The sequence below is a fragment of the Xenopus laevis genome, chromosome 1S (genome assembly GCF_017654675.1).
Source record: "Xenopus laevis strain J_2021 chromosome 1S, Xenopus_laevis_v10.1, whole genome shotgun sequence".
Lineage (NCBI taxonomy): Eukaryota > Metazoa > Chordata > Amphibia > Anura > Pipidae > Xenopus > Xenopus laevis.
In genome coordinates this window covers 27645300-27671999 of record NC_054372.1, presented here as the reverse complement: position 1 = coordinate 27671999, position 26700 = coordinate 27645300, and the positions used below count along the sequence as shown (strand labels likewise).

General features: G+C 38.7%; 1 protein-coding gene across 1 annotated transcript in view; it reads left to right on the top strand.

Moving 5' to 3' along the window:
* Window positions 1-12694: 12694 nt before the first annotated feature.
* Window positions 12695-26700, top strand: part of commd8.S (COMM domain containing 8 S homeolog) — a 30903-nt gene continuing 16897 nt past the window's right edge. The window contains 3 exon segments of the mRNA NM_001094739.2: window positions 12695-12786; window positions 14972-15127; window positions 18343-18495. Coding sequence (NP_001088208.1) covers window positions 12721-12786; window positions 14972-15127; window positions 18343-18495 — 375 coding nt within the window. The 5' untranslated portion in view covers window positions 12695-12720.

Genomic DNA, 26700 nt, shown 5'->3' with positions numbered 1-26700 from the left:
TTCTACATGCAACCCGCAGGGTACCTCAGGTTTTTACGGGTAACCAGCGGGTACCCGACCCGCTGCACGACTCTAGCCTAGGGCCCCCAAGCTTTGCACTCTATGAATGTTCCTCTTCAGCCTACACCTAGTTCCAACCCTGATAGGGACCTTCATTTGTAAACTTCACTTGGTAAGGGGCTGATGTGAATGATGTTCAATCTCTCTAAAGCGCTGAGTAAATGTGTTGGTGCTATAAATACCAAAAAATAAATACAAAAATAGAATATAGCAGTGCAGTCTGTCACATGGCCAGTGTCAAAATGTGATTTCCTTGAGTGACACAAGAAACTTGCTCTGCAGTGTATTGACTAACACTTGCATATCAAATCTATAAGGCACCTCTAGGGCTTTCATATAGAACATAAGTGCTGTGGCTCTGTCATTTTATAATTCACCCATGATGGCACATAGCACAAGTGGGGGTGCTGAGTGAAGTATGACCTGATTTACACCACAATTACCCAGTTAGGATTGATGTTAACCCTTGGAGTGAGCATAGGTTGCAGGAAAGTAGCAAATGGTATCATTAGCAGAAATAACAAAAATCACATTGTTGTAAATAACAGACTTAATATATATAGGAATCAATTCTGTAACAATATATTCTACAGAAAGAAACCTTCCCACTTGCATATGTTGGATGAGAACTGCATACCAGTTAAGTCCATCTGTCTAAACCATGTTTTGGCGTGTATTCATTTACCTAGAAGCAAATAAACAATGTTGACCTCAGCCAAGAACTGCAGCTGAATTAATAAGGCTATTTTCAACCAAAGCTGCTACCACACTAATCGCAGGAATAAACTGCACCCAAAGCATACAACAAACTATTTTATTTGGACTTCTTAGCAATAAATAAGTTTACAAGCATTTAAATGTCAACATATAAACAGAGCGAGTATAAAATATTTCTTTATAAAAACACAAACTTGTTTAAAAAGGTAAGCTGCATTTTCCTGTGGGTATGGGTCACACAAATTTCACTGGAAACACTGTTTGCCATACATGTAACTAGTTGCACACACCAGTACTTTACCAGAATGCCAGGCCGTGCCCAATGTGATCCCGTACAGCAGATCAAAAGTCAGACACATTTCATAACAACAGCTCTGTATACTTTGCCGGGCCTGAAGAAGGAATGATTACAAAAAAACCACCATTAGTGCAGAATATTTTATAATGGAATTCCAATAAAACTGAAAGGTACTATTAAGAGACAACGGAACCAGAGTCCCAAGAGAAAACTTACTACAAGGCACTAAAGTATTAATAGGGAAGACAGATGTCAATAAAGAAATATTTATTGTATTATTTCGGTAAAAGCCCTGAGACTGTAGTATTGTCTTTCTTATAGAGACCTATTATACTGTATCTATTACACCTGAACCTGTTACAGGGTATTTCGTTGGGGTTTGTCCGGGCCTCTCGAGGCATATTTGCAAACCTGTAAACATCTTTTTTTAATTATGGAAGATGCAGAAGTACAACAATTCATTACATTTGTTAAAAAAATGTCCACCATCAGCAGTTCTGCATGGAATCTGGGGATTAAACCTATCATAAGAAAAACAATGTCATAAAAGATGCAGTTTGATACAGGTCTACTATTATAGGACAGTCAAGCAGACTGTTACAGTAGATTAGTAAATGCTAGCAGCTGATTGGTAGGTAGGGGGTTATAATAATTTAACACAAGAGCCATGAAAATCCTGTAAAAACATATCCTTATAAAAATGGTGATATCACAAGCCACAGAAACTTGAGCATTTTAAAGAAAAAAATTCATAAATCACATGCTGCAAAATATGAGATTAAAAGTAACCTCTGGGTTCCATGACCTGTATTAAAGCACAGGACCGTGAACTTATATTTCAAAAATGGGGGGTACATTATCACCTATATAATACACAAAAGCCATGAATATCTTGTAAATTATATCCTTATAAACGGTGAGTTCTGATGTCATCAGTTATAAACGGTGAGTTCTGATGTCATTTCTGTCACATGACTCACTGAAACTTGTGTATTATAATAAATAAAGTACCCCCAGTTGTAAAATATGAGGATATTAGAAGTTACCTTGGAGTTCCATGACCTGTATAAAAACACTCGGCCTTCGGCCTCGTGTTTTATATATGGTCATGAAACTCCTCGGTAGCTTATAATATCCTTATATTTTACAAGAGGGGGTACTTTATTCACTATATAATCAACATCTAATAAAAACGTGCATTGTAGCTTGAGCTCAGGGCTGTTGACAACAAGTTACTATAATCATTGACACAATACATAAAGGGAAGTTTACATTTCAATTTAAAATGCTATGGATGAAACAAAAATACAGCTGGCCAGAGTATTTTCACTTTGCCCAGGTCTTGTAACCCATAGCAACCATTCGATTTCAAAATCTTGATCCAACTAGTTGACGCTAGTGGCAAAAAAAAAAAATGTGAAATTCGTGTTAATTTTTTTTAATGATTTTTGAATTATTTAGCTTCTTGTTCAGCTGATTTATAGCTTTGGATTTCAGCAGCTATCTGGTTTCTGGGGATCAATGTAACCAGGCATTGATTAAATACGAGACTGGAAAATAAAAAGGAGAGGGCCTGTATATAAAAAGGAGTATAAAAAGTTTCAATGACAATAAAACTGTAGCCTCACGGAGGAATAGGTTTTTGGCTGAAGGGGCAGTGACCACTATCTGGAAGCTGTAAAGAGTTAGAAGAGAAAGGAAAAATAATAAAAACCATAAAAAATAAAGACCAAAGGAAAAGTGGCTAAAATGGGACCTTCTATAACATACTAAAGTTAACTTAAAGGTGAACCACCCCTTTAATTAAACTAAAAGCTCATTTTAGGAAAGGGATATGCTTGCCAACTTGTCATTGTATCTTCTCTGGTAACTGTAGCACAAAGAACTGAGCACCAAAGGACAGGACTGCTAAGCTTGGACGAAGGCAACAAGCACCTGTCACCCGAAGATGAAAAAAAGAATAATTAAAAATCTAGAGATAAATTGTAGTTCATACCTCCCAGGTTGGTGTCCAGCAATCGCTCATCTGAGCCAAGTGCTGCCCATCTTTGTTCATATAGTGACCCAATAATCTGATATGTTACAGAGTCATTTGCTGAACTGAGTTACAGTCATGTCATGCAAAGGATTCCATGGCTTCTTTAGACCTTGGGCCATAAAAATCTTCCCAGAAATATTCCAAGCATTGGAGTGTCTGATTTTTGCAGTAATTAAAAACAACAACAAAACAAAAGAGCTAATACTGAAGGTCAGTAGGTACTCTGAAGAGTAATTGCAGTCTTTTCTAAATAGTAAAAAAGCAATTGTGAATGTAATAAAAACAACTAGATTACTAAAAAACACAATTTGAATGACCTACACTGGGTCTGGCCTACAGGATTCCATACGCCTCTTAAAAACACTGAACAATAGCCACCACCACCACTGCTCATAGTAGAATATGAATCTGTATAAAAAGCTGGGACTACCCTAGTACCAAACAGTGTTTGCCAGTGCTTGGCTAAATGACAATTGTTATTCTTTATCTCCTCCAAATGGCTTTCTTTATTTATAGGTACTGAACTCCTGGAAACAGAAAGTGAACAGGGAGATGGTACTGGTATTGTGATTCTGCCCATCTGTCCTGCCAACAATAAAAGTTCCTGCTCTAAACTTCAACATAATTCAGAGAGAAGGTTGCTTGTTCTCCAGTGAGCATGTCAGCAGCTTCTTCATTAGAAGTTACACTGCCATCTACTGGCTGCAATTAAGTGACTGCTTCCCTCTCCAACGATTGAGGTGACATGACATCCAGCTTTTTGGCTAACAGCTGTGATGTTGGAAAGACTGTTCCTTGAAATATCCTGCATGCATACATACAATAAAGAACAAACACACAGGCTTTAACATTAAAAAAACAAATCTATAGTATGCATACATTAAAAAAAAAAAAATTCCTATAATTATTCTTATCTTTTCCTACAGCTCATAATAATGGCTATGGCACATTGGGAAGATCTCAGGAATTTGAAATTGCAGCACTTATTGACCAGTGACATCTATGGCTACTTAGACAGCAACTGTCCACAGTTCAAACATGGAACCATAGACTTATTAGCCTTTGCTTGGCCACCATGCATGGAGTGCTGTAATGCCAGCTTATTAAATCAGGGGAAAACAAAGGTGAAGTTCTAAACAGGAATAAAATGAAATGTGCATACCTGCAGCCTGTGTTGTAGGCTTGCTATGTATCGCTGTCCAGCGAATCCATGTCTGAAACACACAAAACATTGATTTAAATTGACTCATAACAAGATTTCAACTTGATTATCAAAAAGGAAGTCATTAAGAGAAAGACTTCAGTGTGACACACAAATTGATGGCTACTCTGCTGTGCTGTCACAGAACCAACCCTACATTGTGCAGATAAAATATACACCAAAAACTCCTGCCAGCACTGCCAAACAGGGGTCCACCAAGCTTTGTGGCTCATGAGCCACATTCAAATATTAAAAAAAAAGTGTTGTAAAGTTACACAAACATGAAGAAGTTCTTGGGGGTTGCTAAATAAGGGTATTTATCGACTATTTGGTAGCCCAATATGGACTGACAACTTTGGGAGGCTCATTGGTACATTGGTGTCGTTATACCCCCAAAACTTGGCTTCAAGCCATTAATTCAAAAATATCCACCTGCTCTGAGGTCACTGGGAGCAACATGTTACTTGTGAGCCAAGGGTTGGAGATTACTGCTCTAAAGCAACATGCTAATCTCTACTTCCATTGATGTTGCTCCCAGTAGCCCGATAGTAAATTCATGGCTTAAATTCAAGCTTTGGAGGCATAAAGACACAGGCTTACTCCAACAGAACCTCCTGCAGGCTAGCTTTAAGAAGGGGTTGGATGGCTTTTACAGTGAATACAGGGTTATGGAAGATATGTCATAGTACAAGTTGATCCAGGGACAAGTCCCATTGTCATCTCAGATTCAGGAAAGAATTTTCCCCCTTGGAGAGGCTTCAATTGGGTTTTTTGCCTTCCTCTATATAATCTAAATAATCTTGTGATGGCTAGGGGCATCTTGCACTATACTTTCAGGCACATATAAAAAGTTGCTGATAGAAAAGAGTGCCCCCTTTGTTTGCATCTCAGAGCCATGGGGGGGGGGTCCCAAATGCCTGTGCGCCACAGATATTGGAAGGGTTTGATTCTTGACTTGACAGAAAATTCACCTAACCACAGTAAAATATTCTTATAGTTACATACAAGGCTAATTCTTTCTTGAAAGGAGGTACAAGGATAGAAATCTCTTGGGCAAATGTGCACCTGGGCAGTAACCCATAGCAAACAATCAGTAGCTGGCTTTTTCAGTCACCTACAGGTGGAACTAGGGTTGTCACCTGTCCGGATTTGACCCGGACAGCCCAGTTTTCAGAAGGGCTGCCAAGGTAAAAACAGTCTGCCCAGTTACCAAAAAAAAGTGAAACTGGGCAGGATCTCCCCTGTTTGGCATGGTGATCAGTCAGTTGAAAAGATTTTGGTGTTCCCTCACTCCATACCATTCAGGGTATTCTCAACACAGTAATGGCCCCATCAAGCCACAAAAGCTTCCAAATCAACTTAAAAATGAACTCTGGAGACCCACAGCAAGTTCAGTGTAATTTATTTCACAACATGTTTTGGATATAAATATCCTTCATCAGGTGCTTGTTACAAATGTGGGAGAACCCAAGTCATTTATTAACCCATTTACACCAACAATAAGTGTGCCAGCTCCAGCTAGTGGCCAGGCTTAATCAACATATACTTAACGGAGTACTACCATCTTGTGGCTTACTCTGGTAATGCACCAAGCCAAACAGATACAATTGTATTGATTCAGAATCACAATTTCATGGACAGTTACTGTGGGCAAACACTTTTTTGAGTTTAGACATAACAGCGCTAGCCTAAGATGGCAAATACTAGAGGAAATTAAATTGCCAGTGAGAGGAGGTGATAGAAAGCGAATGCTCCTTCAATGCGAAGCAAAATGAATAGACCTCCTAAATGCACTAGAACCTTGGGGCTTAAATGATGCATTTAGTTATAAATGCTTTCTATAACTGATTACTTTTTCTATTTTAGACTGAACATTTAAACTGTTTTGAAAACCCTTTACGTGAACTGGATTGAATATTGCAACATGTTACGATTTAATACTATTTATATTGGAACTATTTATATGAATACTGTCATTTTAAATGTTGATACGACTGAATGTAGATTGTGGTAGAATAAGGATACTTTTGATATATTTCGTATCGTAACTGTCCATGAAATTGTGGTTCTGAATCAATACAATTGTATCTGTTTGGTTGGTGCATTACCGGAGTAGGCCACAAGATGGTAGTACTCCGTTAAGTATATGTTGATTAAGCCTGGCCACGAGCTGGAGCTGGCACACTTATTGTTGGTGTAAATGGGTTAATAAATGACTTGGGTTCTCACACATTTGTAACAAGCACCTGATGAAGGATATTTATATCCAAAACATGTTGTGAAATAAATTACACTGAACTTGCTGTGGTTCTCCAGAGTTCATTTTAAGGTGATCAGTCAGTTGCTGATCACCACGTCACAGCCCCGCCGATGTGATGTAGCACATCCTGCCCGCAACATCACTGACCCCCCCCCCTACTCGGTGACGTCATGGCACCGGGCCCCTGCCTGGATCCTGAGCCACACAAATGTGGCAACCTTAGTTTTAACAATAAAAACAAAACTTTGGTTACCATGGGTTACTGCCCAGGTGCAAATTTGCCCAATGCCTATAAATGAGCCCCACTGTGTGCACAGGGCAACTTGCGGTTACACATGAATGGGATCTAGCATTAGAATCATTTGGATTGGCTGAGTTCTGAAGTGACCTGATATTGTGTACAAATATTATTGGTGGATAACAGTATACATATCTTGTGAGTAGAATTCACCTGTAGCCTACGACTAAAGGTGGCCATACACGGGCCGATAAAAACTGCCGACAGACCGTGTCAGCAGCTTATTGGCCCGTGTATGGGGCCCCCCGACGGGCTTCACCGATCGAGATCTGGCCGAAAGTTGGCCAGATCTCGATCGGATGGGACAAAAAATCCCGTCGGATCGCGGCCGCATCTATTCGTTGATGCGGTCCCGCGATCCGACCGCCCGTTAGGCATCGTTAGGTCAGCCCGATATTGCCCACCTCAAGGTGGGCATATCGGGGAGAGATCCACTCGTTTGGCGACATCGGATCAGTGTATGGCCACCTTAAGTGTTGTAAAAACACGAAACGCGTAAGGCTGTTCTTTGTACTTCAATAAACACCTGTTTTTACAAGCCTGGAGGACTGCTCATTGAGTACCTGCTCTACAAACCAATACAGTGATTTCTGCTTCCCTAAGCTGAAGGCTCAATGCAGAGCACCTGGGCCTCCTTATATACACTGTATGTGGTGAGTCTCGGGAAGCAACATTTTTATCATCTTGCCTAAACTACGGGTATTCACAATAAGCATTCTAAACATCCTAAATATGCATGCACACTGAGCCCTCTTACAAGCCCTGAGAAAAAGTTAGCAGGTTTGACACAGAATGAGTTACTCACAAAGTATGGAATGAAGAAGCACGCCAAGCTTTGGTAAAATGCATCCAAAATGGTAACCCAAAATGTTGATGAGCAATAAGTCTGCAAAATAGAAGAAAAATTCACTGTAAAACATACACTGTAGTAGCCTGCAATATAAATGACAAATGGATAAATGGTCAATTGCCATACATGCCACCTTTAAAGTAAGTGAATGTAAAATTGATGATCGTACTGTTCTAATAAATTTTGCAATGTACATCCATTATTTTTATATAAGGGATACATGTACTGTTACAATTAATGCATTTTTACAACAACGCCACCTGCTGGTCAGTTTCCAACCATTTTGAACAACCAAATAGTCAAGGTAGTTGTCAGGAGAAAGAATGAGGCTGCTCTGATGTTCTTCTGCTTAGGAAAGATGTGAGAAAGGTTTCTAATTTATTCCCTAAGCAGAAGAATATCGGAGCAGCCTCTTTCTTTCTTCTGAAAACTATCTTGACTATTTGGTGGTCAGACTGGCCAGAATATGACCAGCAGGAGGCGCTGTTATAAAAATTCTTTCATATTAACAGTACATGATATATCCCTTAATATCTTGAAATAAAAACATAATAAAAAATGAATTCAAACTACAGAAGTGCTTAAATTAGCACCCTCGTCAGTTTTACATTCACTTATTTTAAAGGTTTACTTATCCTTTAAATGATTTTCTAGTAGACTTAAGGTATGAAGATCCAAATTATGGAAATATCCTTTATCTGGAATACAGCAGATCCCCAGCATTTTGGATAACAGGTCGCATACCTGTATTTGTAAAGGTCCCAGGTCCACCCTGAACCTTCATCTTACAGATTATGATTCAAAGAATGCCATTGGGTGTGATTTTAATGAGCAACATTAATTTCATGGTGAATAGGGCCCTTGGAAAATATCACCAAAGCACTGTGATTTTTCTCAGTTGATCAGTTTCAAAATTACAAAAAGTTCCAAAATAAAAACATTTACTTGCAGCACCTCCAGGTCTTGCTTCCAACCACGGAAGCTAAAAAGTAAGTCCATTGTCCAAATTATACAATATTCCTTGTACAGGACTTTTTACATATCTAGTAAACAGGCACAAAGTGGTATTGTTTATATAAATAGGCATGTGTTTTATTGTCTTTTTATGATGTTTATTTTAGCAAGGTTGTTGGGCAAATGAGGCAGGAGCTTAGGTCTGGGTAGGGCACATGCACCCTCTTTTTATGACCATTCTGGCTATGGGTGCCACATGTACAGGCAGCAAAGCCCTGGGAAATATACTCACATTACATGCAGTTCCCTCTCCATTTTTCTCTGTATTTTAGCAGTGGGTGGGTGGTCGTGTTGGGTTTATTTAATTTTCACTAGACATAATGGTTTCAAATTACAGAAAGACCCCTTGTCTGGAAAACCCCATGTCCCAAGATATTTGGAACTCCCCCACACCCATTACTACCATCATATCCAGCACCCTCTATTTCTGACAAGTTTAGCCATGGGCACCCCGATAAATGGAAATATTAAAATAACTATTTTCAGAAGAATCGTCAGTTGTTTGCGTTTCTGCAACAATGAAACACTTTTAGCTTAGGATGAGATCTTATAAGGTTATAAATCATGACCATGTCAATAGGAGAGGAAAGTAAAACAGGAAAGGTGGACATGTATCAACTCTTCTGAGTTTTTTTGGGAGTCTCCTGTAAACCCTCGGAACAAATGAAATGTTAAATTATTTATTTCTCTAGTTTTAAGATATTAGCAGTGTTTCTGCAGATTGGCTAAAGTCAGTAAAAAATGGTTGATCTACTTTCCACTTACCAGAGAAACATAGCATATTTCTTCTCTGCTCAGTCTTTATTTTCTGAGCAGGACAACATCAAAACACTTTATAATTGCTTTAATTAAGCCACTGCTTGGAAGTTATTGAAATACTGCAAATGTGTGGCTATGAAGTACTTTGGTACCATCTACTGGACTTTTTAGGAACTGTGTGTGATCTGTGGTATTGGACAATTTATTCTTTAATTTAACAGCACTTTATACACATAAACACTATAGTATCATTTTTATTAGCAGCCAATTATGTATGCTTTTGGGGTGTGAGAGGAAACTGAAGAACCCTGTGGAAGTTGTACATGTAAGGTCCTACATGCACTTACTTTTGATAAGCTTTATGTTTTTTTGACTTGGGGGCACATTTACTAATGGTCGAATATCGAGGGTTAATTAACCCTCGATATTCGACCCTCGAAGTTAAATCCTTCGACTTCGAAAATCGAAGTCGAAGGATTTAGCGCTATTCGTTCGATCGAAGGAATAATCGAGTGACCAGAAATTGGCTAGAAAGCCTATGGGGACCTTCCCCATAGGCTAACATTGATGCTCGGTAGGTTTAAGGTGGCGAAGTAGGAGGTCAAAGTTTTTTTTAAAGAGACAGTACTTCGACTATCGAATGGTCGAACGATTTTGTTTGAATCGTTCGATTCGAAGTCGTAGTCGAAGGTCGAAGTAGCCAATTCGATGGTCGAAGTAGCCAAAAAAATACTTCGAAATTCAAAGTATTTTTTATTCTATTCCTTCACTCGAGCTAAGTAAATGTGCCCCCAAGTGTAATAAAGATGGTGAGAGGAGATTTAGTACGCTGCTCCCTAACTGAAGCATTGTAACTCAGACATTATTATGGTGCCCCCTCCTCCAAAATCAGATTTATAATTACGGATAACCTTAACCTCACCAAAATTAGTGCCAATAAGGTTTAGTTTACCCCCATGCTAAAGACAGACAAACAAAAAGCCTTTGTCATATTCTAGGCGTCCTGGTTGAGGTGCAGGCATGGAGTAGAAACTAACCCATCTCTTCTGACTTGGTTTGTTTGGTGCCTTTTCTGTAATACTTTCCTTAACTGTTCCTGGGCATCTGACAGTGGGAGACATTTGGCTAAAAAATCCAGAATATTGACTTTTTATTCAGCAGCTCTTCAGTTTGCAATATCAGCAATCTGAGTGCTAGGGTCCCAATTACCCCAGCAACCATGCAGACTTGAATAAGAGACTGGAATATGATTCCTATCCCAGTCACTTATTCAAGTCAATGCATGGTTGCTAGGGTTGCCACCTGTTCAGTTTTGACCTCAACAGTTCGGTTTTTCTAAGGTCCGTTCGGGTCTCCACTTTCTGTTCGGGTTTTCAGCCTTGTAAAACCCGAACAATAATCTGGCCAATAAATGAAAACCAATTAAATACCAAGATACTCTCCTTGACATGGCTTAGTTATTATCAAGTGCAGTTCATTTCTTGTTATTACAGAAATAAGCAAATCAATAAAAAATAAGAAATTGTTTTTCTAAATGAGCATTGCTGTATTTTAAAGTTTTCTGGATAACTGATTTCTGTATAATAGATCCCCGACCTGTAGTGAAGGGATTGGTCTTACTCATTGGGCAGAATAGATAGTAGTAGGGTTTCCACTTTCCAGCCATGTGTGTTTCAACTGGACATCTCAGCTTTCAAAACATTCTGTCCCATTAAAACATTGCGAAAACTGAACAGAAATCGAACCAGTTACATATAAATGATGTAATTGACTCCATCACATCATTGTGCCTGCCTCTGATGTCATCATGCCCACCCCAACATCACTGTTTCATCCCCAAATATATCTGCCCAGTCCCCTTTTGTTCGGCTTTAGCCACTGGCAACCCTATATATGAATAGGAGAGGCCTGAATAGAAAGACGAGCAATTAAAAAAAATAGCAATAGCAATACATTTGTAGCCTTACTGAGAATGTTTTTATGAGGTCAGTGACCCCCATTTGAAAGCAGGAAAGAGGCAAAAGAAAATATTTGATAAACTCTTTTAAAAAAAGACCAATTGAAAAGTTGAAAACATACTAAAACTTAACTTTCTGGTGAACCATCCCTTAAAGGGATACTGTCATGGGAAAAAAAAATTCTTCAAAATGAATCAGTTAATAGTGCTGCTCCAGCAGAATTCTGCACTGAAATCCATTTCTCAAAAGAGCAAACAGATTTTTTTATATTCAATTTTGAAATCTGACATGGGGCTAGACATATTGTCAATTTCCCAGCTGCCCCAAGTCATGTGACTTGTGCTCTGATAAACTTCAATCACTCTTTACTGCTGTGCTGCAAGTTGGAGTGATATCACCCCCTCCCTTCCCCCCCCCCAGCAGCCAAACAAAAGAACAATGGGAAGGTAACCAGATAGCAGCTCCCTAACGCAAGATAACAGCTGCCTAGTAGATCTAAGAACAGCACTCATTAGTAAAATCCATGTCTCACTGAGACACATTCAGTTACATTGAGAAGGAAAAACAGCAGCCTGCCAGAAAGCATTTCTCTCCTAAAGTGCAGGCACAAGTCACATGACCAAGGGCAGCTGGGAAACTGACAATATGTCTAGCCCCATGTCAGATTTCAAAATTGAATATAAAAAAATCTGTTTACTCTTTTGAGAAATGGATTTCAGTGCAGAATTCTGCTGGAGTAGCACTATTAACTGATGCGTTTTGAAAAAACATGTTTTCCCGATGACAGGATCCCCTTAATCATTTGTAGGGTTAATTGCTGCTGAAAGCTGTGCCCAGCTGTTCCTATTCCCTGAAGCAGTGTAGGAGAAGTCAGGAGACCTAGAAAAGAAGTGGATTCGGCTAAATGATTTGAAGGGTCAGAGAACAGAAAGGGACGACCCGACGCTGCTTTCAATTGCAATGACAACGAACGTGTGTAAATTGGAAATTTGCTGTGCCTGTTCCCTGTGAGAGGGACGCGGGCCCTTTGGCTTTTAGATGCAAGAGACGCCATGGCTGACATATCACTGTTACTCGCATTTCCCAAGCACAGCGCTTTGTCTTTATGAATCGACTATCCCCTCGCTCTTGTTGTGTCACATGACCTGAAGCGGGCGCTTCCTGCAGCGTTTATTGGCTAGAAAAGCCGCTGATCGCGCCGCTGATTGGCTGATGGAATAGGAAGTGGGATTACAGTAGTCATGTGACCTGTCCTACTTCCCCTGCCATGGAGGGAGAAGAACATAGCGGGTTACGTCTGATCGGGAAACTGCCTGTAGCGCAGTGCCCGCAGGTGAGAAGAGAGGAGGGGGCGTGTTTGCCGGGAATACTTATCGTGCTAGTGTACTGAGCGAGCAGAGTCTGCTTTACTGGAGGGCTTTTGCACTGCGCCCCATGTAGTCCTGAATCCACATAGGGGAAATAGTTCCATGTTACACAGTAGTGTTATATATATATATATATATATATATTTATTGTACTGATTAGGGATGTCAGGCTCATAGAAATCTATACATTGTCACCTTCGTACTCATTTAGGGGCCTCTTAAAGCTCTTGTTCACCTTTAGTCAGACCTAGAGAGTGATATTCTGAGACAATTTGCTATTGGTTTTCATTTTTTATGATTTGTGGTTTTTGAGTTATTTAGCTTTTTATTCAGCAGCTCTCCAGTTTGTATTTTCAGCAAATGACCATAGCAATAGTGCCTGGATTTGGATATGAATAGTAGATGACCTGAATAGAAAGATGAGTAATAAAAGTGCCTTACAGAGCACTGTTTTGTGGGGGGGGGGGGGTTTAGATGGGGTCAGCGACCCCCCATTTGAAAGCTGCTTGGAAAGTGTTAGAAGTAGGGATGCACCTAATCCAGTATTTGGGATTCGGCCGAATACCCGAATCCTTGGTGAAAGATTCTGCTGAATACCGAACCGAATCCTAATTTGCATGTGCAACTGAGGTGCAGGAAATGAAAAGGTGCAGGAAAGGAAAAGGTGGAAAAAAACCTTCTTTTGTGATGAAAAATCACATGATTTCCGTACCTACCCCTAATTTACATATGCAAATTAAGATTCGGTTCGGTATTCAGCACAATCTTTCACCAGGGATTTGGGGATTCGGCCGAAAATTTGGTGCATCCCTACTTCGAACACTTTCCAAGCAGCTTTCAAATTTTTTAAGTCTAAGGAATATGTGAAAGGTGTGTGTAGATCATAATGTCTTCACAGAAAATTATTTAAAGCCATCTGTAGGTACCAGCTGTGGTATCAAAGTCAAAGGGAAATAAAAAGGTTTTTTTTCCTAGCTAAATAATAGCACCACGCACTCTTCAGCCAGGTGTACAGAATTTGCGTTAACTGTTGTGTAAACTTTGAAAACTATGTAAGCCATGCAATTTCCTCATATTAGAATGTTTCTGATACCATTTATGACACCCTCCTGATTGTTTGCTGCTAAATCAGTAGACTGTCCTTGGGATGCTACATAATAGTCCCTATCTTTTGAGACATTGTAGATAAGGGGTCCCCAACCTTTTTTACCCGTGAGCCACATTCAAATGTAAAAAGAGTTGGGGAGCAACACAAGCATGGGTGCTAAATAAGGGCTGTGATTGGCTATTTGGTAGCCCCGCATAGACTTGCAGCCTACAGGAGACTTTACTTGGCACTATACTTATTTTTTATGCAATTAAACTTGCTTCAAAGCCAGGAATTAAAAAATAAGCTCCTGCTTTGAGGACACTGAGAGCAACATCCAAGGGGTTGGAGAGCAACATCCAAGGGGTTGGAGAGCAACATCCAAGGGGTTGGAGAGCAACATGTTGCTCACAAGAGACTGGTTGGGGATCACTGTTATAGATTTGTATGATATACAAATCTATTGTGTCCTTTATCCAGAAAGCATTAAATTACAGCCATCTCCCATCAAGTCCATGTTCGGCAAAACAATTCCAATTTTTCAAAATAATATCCTTTTTCTAATTTTTTCATAATTGGAAGGTCAAACAGCCCTATTGGGTTTATTTAATGTTTAACTTTTTTATTAGGTTTTTAAGTTATGGTGGTACAAATTACTGGAAAACTTCAGGTCATAAGCATTCTGGACAACAGATCCTATACATACAGTATAGTAACAACAGAATCAAGCTTGGTTGTCACTTTCCCAATTTCTGAATAGGCACTGTCATCACAGACTTAGAACTACATAAAGCCTTCTAATTAATTGACTTTAATTGACACCTTACAGGCGTTTTTGGACAAGTGAAAGCAAATATCTGATTACTCTGGGTGATGTTCGTAAATGGGGACTGGGTGTCATTAGATAAAAGATTGTGTTGGTATAGCAGCATTTCTTTCATAATATTTAAAGCTGTAGAGTTCTAATAGTAATTCTATAAAATAATCCTTTGCTGTTGTTATTATGGGAGAGAAGCGGAAATAGGTAGCAACATCATCTCTTTTTTTTTAAATACAACACACAGTTCTTTCACAAAGTCATAGATGGAGTATGTGGCCGGGCACAGCCTCGTTTCCAGGATTATGGTAATATATGGAGCCTTCGGGAATGGCTGGAAGTTTTGGAAGATTCTGCAACATTCTTCAAGAACAGCATTGGTACTGATGTAAACGCAGATGAGGTACAGCTGCTCTACGGTTTTGTTTTGTGCATTGGGTTGTTCAGAAAAATGTATTAATTGTTGGTGCCTCTTTTGTCCCTTTGTTCTACAGTTTGACCATCCATTAACTCGTGGCATGCTGTCTAAAAAAAATACAATAACCCAAATGGAATCAGAGGAAATAACTTACCCCAGTAAAGGCAACCTGCATGCTATTGTTATAAATCCAAACAAGCATGGATGGTACTAACCACATAACATATTTGCCATGTGAAGGTGGCCCCTGAGACTGAGAATATAATAGTCACTTAAAGTAGAACTAAAGCCTAACTAAACAAGTAGGTTAGAAATGTTGCACATTATGTTTTGAGCTTCTATACCAGCCCAAGGTAACCATAGCCCTTTAGCAGCAAAGATCTGTGTCTCCAAAGATGCCCCAGTAGCTCCCTGTCTTCTTTTCTGCTGATTCACTGCACATGCTCTGTGCTGCTGTCACTTACTGAGCTTAGGGACCCTCTCACAATATACAGTACGCATAGAATAGAAATGTCACAATATAAGGCTGATAAGTAATTTATACAGATAATTACTACATGGCAGCACAGAAACCAGTGCGATTAGCATCAGAATTTAATAATCAGCCCTGTAGCATCATCTAATATTACAGGCCAACCTAATTTTCTGCTTGATGCTTTGCTGTGACCCTAAGCTTAGCTTCTCAACAGCTGCTCAGAGCCCACTGAGCATGTGAGTGTCACAGACACTTTCCAAGATGGTGACCCCCTGTGACAAGTTTGAAGTCCTGGATTATTGCTGCTATTGAGAAGCCAAAACGTTAGGCTGGTGCAATAAGTTCAGTATAAAAAATTATATTTGTTCTCCTTTAAGTATAAATATTGCAATGGCTTGCAGTGTTCAAGTGTTGCAGGACCTTGAGGTTGCTGACTGCTTTCATGATTATTGTATGAGTCATGATTTACCTCCTCAAGCTGTAGGTTTAGGGCAGGTGCACCTGGACTCCATGTTTGCACTGGTGAACCTAACCTGCTATTAGGCAATATGCGCATCATATACATCATTTTCATAGCTACAAATGTTGCAGCACTACAAAGATTATCATACATGTGCTCATTCTTTCTTTTCATTCTAGTTTACATATAAAATACATTTAAGCATACTGTATACGGTGTATTTCTAAGACCATTTGCTTTTGAAGGGCCATTTTCCCATCATACAACTGTAGGCAAATTTGCTTATTGTTTATATTTATGAGCAGCATCAAGAGGAGGTCCAAGACTAACCAGTGTACACATTAGTCTCACACTAGGGTGTTATTTATCAAAATCCGTTTTTTTTTCTGATTTTTAAGTAAAAAAAAAAGTCCAACCAAACTAAAATCCACAATTTGACTTTATTTATCATTGATAAAATCGGTTTGAAGAAAAAAACTTGAAAGATCTGGGTTTTTGCGAAATAAATCTGAATTTTTCAGGTTTTATGCCCAAAATGCTTTAATTTTTCGTGTAATTGCTCAAAACCCTCGAATTTCTTTGATTTTTGGCATAAACTCATTGCTGCGAAATATTTTGCCAGCGCTGCGAAGTATTTTGCCAGCGCTGCGAAATATGTTGGTGCTATATAAATACATGTTAATAATAATCACTCAGACCATGATAACTTCAAATTTGAAATGGGACCTTTGCTTAACCTCTACAGGACCCCTGACAGCTTGAAGATGGAGTATTTTCAGATTCGGACTTTTAGCAGCCTTGGAGTATAATAAATCACAAAAAATTTTAGGTTTTTTTTTCCACTTAAAATTTGGATTGTATAGTAAGAAAAACTCAATTTTTTGAGTTTTTGGCATTCAGACTTTAATAAATAACCCCCTAGGTCTCAGATTAAGAAAACTATTTGCAAAATTAGTACTGTTGAGGCTAGTGGACAAAGTATGTCGGCAATATTTAGTGTATTGGGTCAAAATCAGAGAAGCAACATGGGAGTGTTTTATTCTATGCAGAACAAAAAGTAGCGAGATGCAACGATCAATGCCGTAATGATTGTATTGTTTAGAGCACCTGCTGAATAAGCAATAATGTTAAGAAACTGAGGCAGCCATTTAATGTCTTTCAGCAGTTAATTGCTAGAAAAAGAAACACTCCTCTGCAGATATTCTAATCAGTGCCAGGTGTATAAAAAAAAAAGGTTATTCATCAGAAGATGAAGCTTATTGTTTGACTCTTAATTCAGAGAAACCCGGGTCTGATGCTTGTATTGGCTCTTTCTGGATAATTAGTTTTAAACCCTGCACCTTATCCAGTAAAATGTAGTATTCAAGCCTGTCTCCTAGAAATTATGAAAACTATTCCCCCCCCCCTTTTTTTGACATGACCTGAGCCAGTTGGGTTTCTATCGAAATGGTGCGACAACACTATCTGAACTTCCAGATATAAATCTACATTTCTTTCCCTTTTACACTAACACACTTGATCCCACAGATAGAAAGAAAACAATGTTACTTGTAACTACCATTTCCCAACACTCACTGTGTAATGCAAGCCATTCCTCACTTTGCTCTTGGGTTTTGGGACTTGAAGTTACTCTGCTTTCCATAGTGGGTGGTCCATAAATTATTTGAAAAGCAGAGGGACTTTAAGTACCTTAAACCATCACTTTACAATGAACAAAATGAGGGATGGGTTTATTGGAGGGTGGGGAAACTAGTCCCTAATAAAGCACACAACTGTCATGGTTTCCTTTTACTCTGTGGGATAAGGTTTTTGTAAGAAATTCCTGTGTATGTTGTATGTATGTATGTATGTATGTGTGTGTATTCGCCCGAGTTGTGCTCACCACTCATTTTTAAAACGATTAGGCGGGGGTGCAATGAGGCTGTGACCACAAAAAACATATAGACAATTACAAGAGTCCTCTGCACTCAACCCATTATCAATATATTTAAGACAGTGACATTTTGTGCAGAGTGCAGAGCAGAGGACTCTTGTGTGTGTGTGTGTGTATGTATATATATATATATATATATATATATATATATATATATATATATATATATATATATATATATATATATATATGTATATATATGTATATATGTATATATATGTATATATATATGTATATATATATATATATATATATGTATATATATAAAATTCCTTTATAATTATGCCTTAATCTTATTATAATTCAGTAATTCTGTGGTTTCTTTCCATAAGGCTTCTAATGGGTTAAATGGGCTCAGTGCAGAACACCAAGAGATAATCCTTAAATGTTTGAAAAGTAGGAAACCTGAAATAGAGGAAGCCGTTGTGGAGAAGGCATGTGCCATGTCATCTGCATATTTACAGGATTTTGACTGGCAGTTAAAGGTATGTACTGATGTCATATTGCCAAATATAACATTCTTATAACGCAAACCAGAATAGCGATATACTGAGAAATGAAAATATGCTTCTGTTAAACCCATAATTTACAGTGTACAGTTATGTCATTTATTGGTTAAAAAGTATGAATATTAAGAAGCAGTTAGATCTGACAGCCTATGGCTCTTCACACTTTGTGCACATAACATGACCTAGTTGCTTATAAGCACATGTGTATATTTGTCGGAGCTGCTGTAATCCTTTTCTTGGCTAGGACATCCTTCATGAACCAGTACGACACTACAGCAACTGACCTATAGTGTTTGTGTTGGGCACACAATGGTAATGCTGCATTGTGCTACTTGGAAAATTCATAACTGACATAATAAACATGACCGTTTTTGACCATTTTTTATGTAATGATACAAATGTGCCGACCCAGACAAATATATGCGGTTATATATTTTTTTGCCCCTATAACAATGTTCTGCATCTTCTAAACCTGAAAATATAGACCTAACTCTTTATGGAACACCTGAAGTGGGGTTGTTGCCATAGGGAACAATGAAACCCGACCCAACTTCTAGGGGCACATTTACTAAGGGTCGAATTTCGACGTGGTAAAGCTTCGAAATTCGACCATCGAATTGTAGAAATTCGATAGTTTTTTTTTTTTGTTTAAATTGTTCGATCGAACATAGAAATCGTTTGAATCGAACGATTGTAATAGATTATCAAAAAAAAAAACCTTTGACTTCTAAAAAGTTAGCCAAATACTGGCTATAGGTTCTAGGAGGTCCCCATGGGCTTACATAGCAATTCGGCAGGTTTAAGGTGGCGATGTGTCAGTCAACATTTTTTTAAAGAGACAGTACTTCGATTTTCGAATGGTCGAATATTCAAAGTTTTTTCAAATCTAATTTTGGCCTATTCGATGGTCGAAGTACCCAAAAATTAATTAGAAATTCAAAGTTTTTGAATTTGAAAATTCACTTCAAATTCACTTCGACCCTTAGTAAATGGGCCCCCTAGTGCTCCATAAATAAAATGGACAGCAGCAACTCGGCAAATATCCAGAATATCACTTCCAGGGAATGGCACCTTTGCAGTAATTAGAAAGGTGATGTTGTGTTGTTTGTATTACTTTAGGCCTGGCGAAAGATTAGACTGGAAATTCTATTTATAGACTTGATTTTACACCAGAGGTGTTGCAGGCGTATAACACTGGTAATATTCATTATGCCTTTGAAGCCTCCTGTAGCTACATACTATTCTGTTTAGTTTGGTTAGCTCTCTCACCAATGTCATTGGCACTGCGGTGCTTACTAGGCATGGTCAGGTTCTCATAAGTTGCATCTGGTAACCTGTAGGCAACTGGTCAAAGATTGGGATATTTGGTAGAAAAAAACTTGACTTTCCGAAGGCTGTTGTTCTTCATGGCATAATTGAAGGTGCATACCGTATATACTCGAGTATAAGCAGTTCCGAGTGTAAGCCGAGGTATAAGCTAAGTTTTACCTCCAAAAACTGGAAAAGCTTATTGACTCTAGTATTAGCCGAGTATAAGCCTAGGGTGAGAAATGCAGCAGCTTCTGGTAAGTTTCAATCAGAAAATTGAGGGTTTCTGCTCCCATTGGAGGTGCCGACGACCATTTTTGGATGCCGGTGACTATTCATGGACTGTTTTTGCGCTTGACCCGAGTATAAGCCGGGGTAGAGTTTTTCAGCATATTTTGGGGGCTGAAAAACTCGGCTTATACTCGAGTATATACGGTAATTTCATGGCTCATGTTTAGATGCAGCATGTTGCATTTTCTTGCGCTTGATGTGCATTCAGCAATCAATGGAACAGAGGATTGCATGTGGAACAGAAAAAAATAATGCAGATAGTTTAATAAAAAAACATGTCTAAATGCAATATATACATTTTTTTTGCACTCAGCATGCTTTAAAAAGATGAAGAAAAAAGCCAGTGTGTAAGAGCCCTTAGAGTCACTGGGGATGCTCAACAAGGACATTTTTTACAGCTGTCTGAGTGTTTGGGTAGTTAAGAATGCTGAGAGCCTTGCACATTAGTTTTACATCTGTGAATTTTTACTGGCCCCTTTACTTGTCAATCGTACAGCAGAACATGCACACAGCTTGTGTCTATTTTCCTAGCATCAGTAACAATGTCTGCCCTCAGATTGGGAGTGCCGAGCGATTAGAAAGTGCCCTTTTCACCTGGGCAATGTAATTATGAACAAATGAGCGAGTCCAAAGAGTATACCCCTAAACGCAAATTGAAAACAGCATGTCCAAAGCAACAAACATGAACACCACTGATGATTTTTAGCTTAAGCTGCTTGGCATGATAAGTAATTTTGGAAATGAAGATTGATGACCTCTAGCAGATATTAATGGGTTTCTGGAGCCTAGTTTTCAGATAAACTAGCGTACAATATAAATGTCTTGTGGTGCAGAGTTGTTTTGTTAGCAGATAGAATTTATGGAAAGCTACATGTACAGTACACCTGGCAAGTCCCATTACAATTGGCTTTGAATAACAGTGAAAAAACAATCAAATAGATCTTCCTTTATTTTTCCCAGTAGGTCTTGGCTGTTGAAGCACAAATGTGCCTGTCAAACAGTTAACCACCTGCTCTCTGTTTTGTTTCACTATGATTTCTTTAGACGTAATGTTTCATAGGATGTCTAAGTAGCGTTTATCATCAAGTATTTTGGCATATTCCTTTCCCTGGCTGTCATCCTGAAATAAATCCAAAAATATTATGAAAACAAACCAAAAATGTTGTCTTTGTATTATGTAGCATTATTGCCAGTACTACTACATTTGTCAAGCTCCTGTAAATACTTTATTTACCCTTTTGTGATATGGTGTGAAGCTTCATCCAGGCCAAGTACAACACCAATTTTTTTTTTTTTTTTTTTCATTTAACAGTAAAGGGTACATAAAATCTTGTAATAAGAATATTTTTTGGGTAAAGGCCATAGAGGATTAGTTTGGTAACATGTTATGTTATCTGGCAAACAATTGGGACCTGAGCAAACTGTTGCGTGTGACAGCTTACACATAGATATGCCTTAGCCCCATAATAACCACAGTATTAAAATCCAATTAAATAAACATTACTTACATGCTTTTAGGTGCACCCCTTGATTTGTTTTTGGTTGCCCTAGAATAAACCAAGCACCCCCACCCCCAAATTCTGGTGAGTCCTTGAATCTTGTGGGTCAGAGCCTGTAATGTGCAATAATAATTGGTATTTATTCTACAGGTGCTAAAATAGATAATATATAAATAATTATCAGTCAAGGTTGGGGTTGTTTTCTCTGGGAAAAAAAGGTGCTTGTGAGGGGACATGATTACACTTTACAAGTACATTAGAGGACATTATAGACAAATAGCAGGGGACCTTTTTACCCATAAAGTGGATCACCGTACCAGAGGCCACCCCTTCAGACTAGAAGAAAAGAACTTTCATTTGAAGCAACGTAGGGGGTTCTTCACAGTCAGGACAGTGAGGTTGTGGAATGCACTGCCGGGTGATGTTGTGATGGCTGATTCAGTTAATGCCTTTAAGAATGGCTTGGATGATTCTTGGACAGATGTAATATCACAGGCTATTCTGATTATTCTGACTAAACTCTATAGTTAGTATAGATATGGGTATATGTAGTTTATGTGAAGGTATGGAGGGCTGTATGTATGGATGCTGGATTTCATTTGGAGGGGTTGAACATGAAGGACTTTGTCTTTTTTCAACCCGATTTAACTATGTAACAAATAAACTGTTAAATATATATATGACCTGTAAGGAAAGAAAAAAAACATTTATGAAATATTTTAGTACACTGTTTTATAATGACAGCAGTTCAGCATTTAAATATATTTTCTCTGTCCAACACTATACTATAATTATGTGTATACCCACTATTTTGCCTCTGCTTTCTGCATAAAATACATTGATCATATGATTGCAATTTCCTGTAGCATAGTGGAAAAATACAGTCACTGGCACAGAAATACCCTAGCACCAATAGAAGAGCAGGTCTTTCTCATAACAGCATATTGCAACCCATCAATTACACAATCCTGCATAATGCCACCATTGTTTCTCCTGTTGTGCTCTGGTTTTACTTCCATTGTAATTATATTTCTCAACGTTACAGGTGCAGAAATGGTTGGGTTTGTGCCCAGTGCCACGGTGCATTTGCTTATGTGTCATTTTAAAGAACAGCTAAATTGATTACAAATGCTGCAGAGACACATTCTGGTCCCACAAATAATTATTCTTACACTTTAATGGTTTTTCTTGGCATAATCCCTGTACTTGCTTGTGTTCTACATGCAATTTCACAGGTGTTTGGAATGGTATCTCAAGGGAGTACGGTCATCACAGCATTACCACTGTTCTTTTCTGCAACATTATGTATTCAGTAGCTAAGATGGAAACAGTACATTTACAAGAGTTGTGAGGTCGCAGGGCCCTCGTTATGAGAGCTTAGAATTTAGATTATAAAGGGATTCTGTCATGCTTTTTATGGTGTCATCTTTTTTTTTCTAAATTACACTGCAAGAAGTGTATTTTATATTAGTAATATTGGTGTGTAGGAACCATCTTAGATCATTTTGCCAGGTCATGTGCTTTCAGAAAGAACCAGCATTTCAGTATGGAATTGCTTTCAGGCAGGCTATTATTTCTCCTACACAATGTAACTGATGGTGTCGCAGTGGGACATGAATTTTTACTATTGAGTGCTGTTCCTATATGTACCAGGGAGCTGTGTTATCTGGTTAACTTTCCATTGTTCTGCTAATGGGTTGCTGGGGGGGGGGGTGATATCACTCCAACTTGCAATGCAGCAGTAAAGTGTGACTGAAGTTTGTCAGATAACTGGGGGCACCTGGGAAACTGACATGTCAGATTTCAAAATTAAATATATTGTTTCTGGGCAGCTACAATGACATCCATTAGATTTCTCCTGGCTAGTAGGCTATCGGTAGAGGTCTGATATCAATAGAAGGCATTAGAAGACACTATTAACTGATGCATTTTGAAAAAAAATACTATGACGGTATCCATTTAAGAGGGATATAAATGAGCTGGAGAGAGTGCAGAGACTAAGTGCAACTAAACTGATTAGAGGGATGGAAGACTTAAATTATGAGGGGAGACTGTCAAGGTTGGGGTTGTTTTTTCTGGAAAAAAGGAGCTTGCGAGGGGACATGATTACACTTTACAAGTACATTAGAGGACATTATAGACAAATAGCAGGGGACCTTTTTACCCATAAAGTGGATCACCGTACCAGAGGCCACCCCTTCAGACTAGAAGAAAAGAACTTTCATTTGAATAATATCAAAGGCTATTGGGATTTTTAAATTTATAAATGGAGGGATCCGTGTGAAAGTGTGTGTATGGATGCTGGGTTTCATTTGGAGGAATTGAACTTGATGGACTTTGGTCTTTTTTCAACCCAACTTAACTTATGTAAATATCGCCTCCCCTTTAGCGCACCAAAAAAGTTACAGGTGCATGGAGCATCATTAAACCATTGACCCTTTGCAAGACAAGTATAGAAATTTTGTTATTCTGTGTGTGGCAGACTAGATCAGAGATTACTGGAGTAAAAGAGCTAAAGGGAACTAAACCCCAACCCTTGGTTTGCAGAAGCACTTCTCGCCCATATTACTATTCCTGAACAAATCTCTAAAGGTTCTCCATTTCTTTTTGTAATCTAAGAATACAATCTCCATGTATCTGTGGCTGTCTTGGCAGCATTGGATGGGCTCTGGTTGTGCAAATGCTCTTGTGGGGCTTTAATTTAATTTCTAGCTGCCATCCTTATTTTCCTTAGGGCCACCCTACAAAACCTGAAATAATGACTAGTGACATAGTTTCACTTGATTCTGACCTGTCTGTAATGAGACGTTGACTCCCTGCAGAACAGATATTTTTGTTTTTCCCTTGGGCTGTTGAACTAGTAAAGGAAATAAACAGAAAATATTGTGTTCCTACGGGTGCTTTGTGTAAACGCCATGCAAGCGTCTCACTATCCCAAGATTTCATTTCCCAGTAAATCTGTCTCTTTAATACCTGGAACACTGCAAAATGCTGAATTTTAAGTGCATTTCAGAAGTGGAATGGTTTGCGCAAATAACAGGGAAACATCATGTCTCGCTCCAGTCCATCTGCTGCTCAGTATCGATTCATCTTCTGATTGAATTGTAGGCATGGCAGGAATGTATACTAGAGAATGGGAGAAAGTTGAGCGGGACCAGTTCATTAGTGAGCTCTGTCTGAGCCCTACTGTTTCTCTATATTTACAGAAGCTTGATGGCTGTGCATCTGTGTTTAAGAGCAAAGTGCATCTCAAGCACTAATAACTAGTTATGGAACACACACACACGATGCCCCCACGGTGTTATGGTTGCATATGGATTCTGCTTGACGAAAAACTGCAATGCATTAATAAAAATAAAGGAAACTGAGAAATTTATATATATTCATACATTGTTAAACAACCAAAAAAAAAAAATGTAACAACAAATGCAAAATGCACCGATAAATTTTGTAGTATTCTGGCATGGTGTTGGAGCACTATGTGTGCCCATCTCTGCAGGTGCAGCAGCCAACACTTGTCTATACTGTTCTACACACCTATAATTCCCTTTTAAAGTAGGGGTCCCCAACCTTTTTTGGCCCGGGGACCAAAAAAGATCCAATTTTTTTCCAAGGACCGGAGGGGGGGTCTGGACGATTTGGCCCGGTGTTTGGGGACCCCTGCTTTAAACTAATTGTTCAATATAAAAACTGGGTAAATAGGCTGTGCAAAATAAAACATGTTTCTAATATAGTTAGTTAGCCAACATTGTAAAGTATAAAGGCTGGAGTGACTGGATGTGTAACATAATAGCCAGAACACTGTTTTTCAGCTCTCTTGGTTTCCACTGATTGGTTACCAGGCATTGACTCGAGGGGGGGGCACATGGGTCATAACTGTTGCTTTTGAATCTGAGCTGCATGCTGAGGATCAATTGCAAACTCACTGAACAGTTATGTCCCATGTGGCCCCCCTTCAAGTCACTGACTAACTCAGCGATAGAGAGCTGAAAAGCACGAAGCAGTGTTCTCATTATTATGTTAGACATCCAGTCACTCCAGCCTTTATACACTACATTTCTGGCTAACTAGCTATATTAGAAACATGTTTTTTATTTTGCACAGCCTATTTATTTACCCAGTTTTTATTATGAACTGTTCCTTTAATAATCAGTCTAAGGTCCCTACACTTACAGATCCATTTCACGAGGAACAAGTTAACCTTGTATACACGAAAGACAGATGAAACCGCAGCACCATCTATAATAATGCAGCAGGAGAGTCAATAATAGACAATGCCCTAATTAGAAACAGTTTAAAGCAAAGGCAGAGCTGTATAAAAAGAAAGATGTTGCTTTAGCTGCCCCACAAGGTAAGAGATGATAAATCCAGTAATTTGCAAAGTGCAATCTTGGAAACAATCGCCATGTTTTTTTTAACCCACAATGCAGAATTTTATTCCCATAATTCCAGCAGCATATCCGTTGCAAAGGGACAATGTGCCTGATGCAGTTACACTGAAATTGGATGCAAATCCACTGAAATCTGCTTTTGATGCAGATTAATGGGATTTTTTTTTTTTATGCGACCACAACTGTGTTTTTTGTTGTACATGAGCCAGTGTAGCTGTATGTGTAAGTGACAATGCTATATGATTAGAGCATCTATTAAAATATTTTTAGGAAGAGGGATCATACTGTATCTTCTATACTTTTGGATATATATGAGTATCCTATAGAAGCACTCACTGTCTTCAACAGAATCCATATAGAGTCCCCATGTGACACCCTTATCGTTGGCTCAGAGTCCAAATAAGCTGCTTTGTTATCCCACATAGAGTAAATGCACTGCACAGTACTCTCACCAGCTGAATATACTGCTATTATGCTGATAATGGATGTTCTAACAGCATTTTATTCTTTTCAGTACCTATAAAAATCAGCAAGGCCAATGCTTCATTCTTATTACTTCTGTTTGTTGAAAGGAACCTTGTTTTGCCTTAAAGCTATCCAAATACCTAGACTTTTTTTTTGAAAATGTTCATGCAAGAATCGGCCACGCAGGCTCAGCACTGAATGATTATGTATTTAAATCTGGATAAATC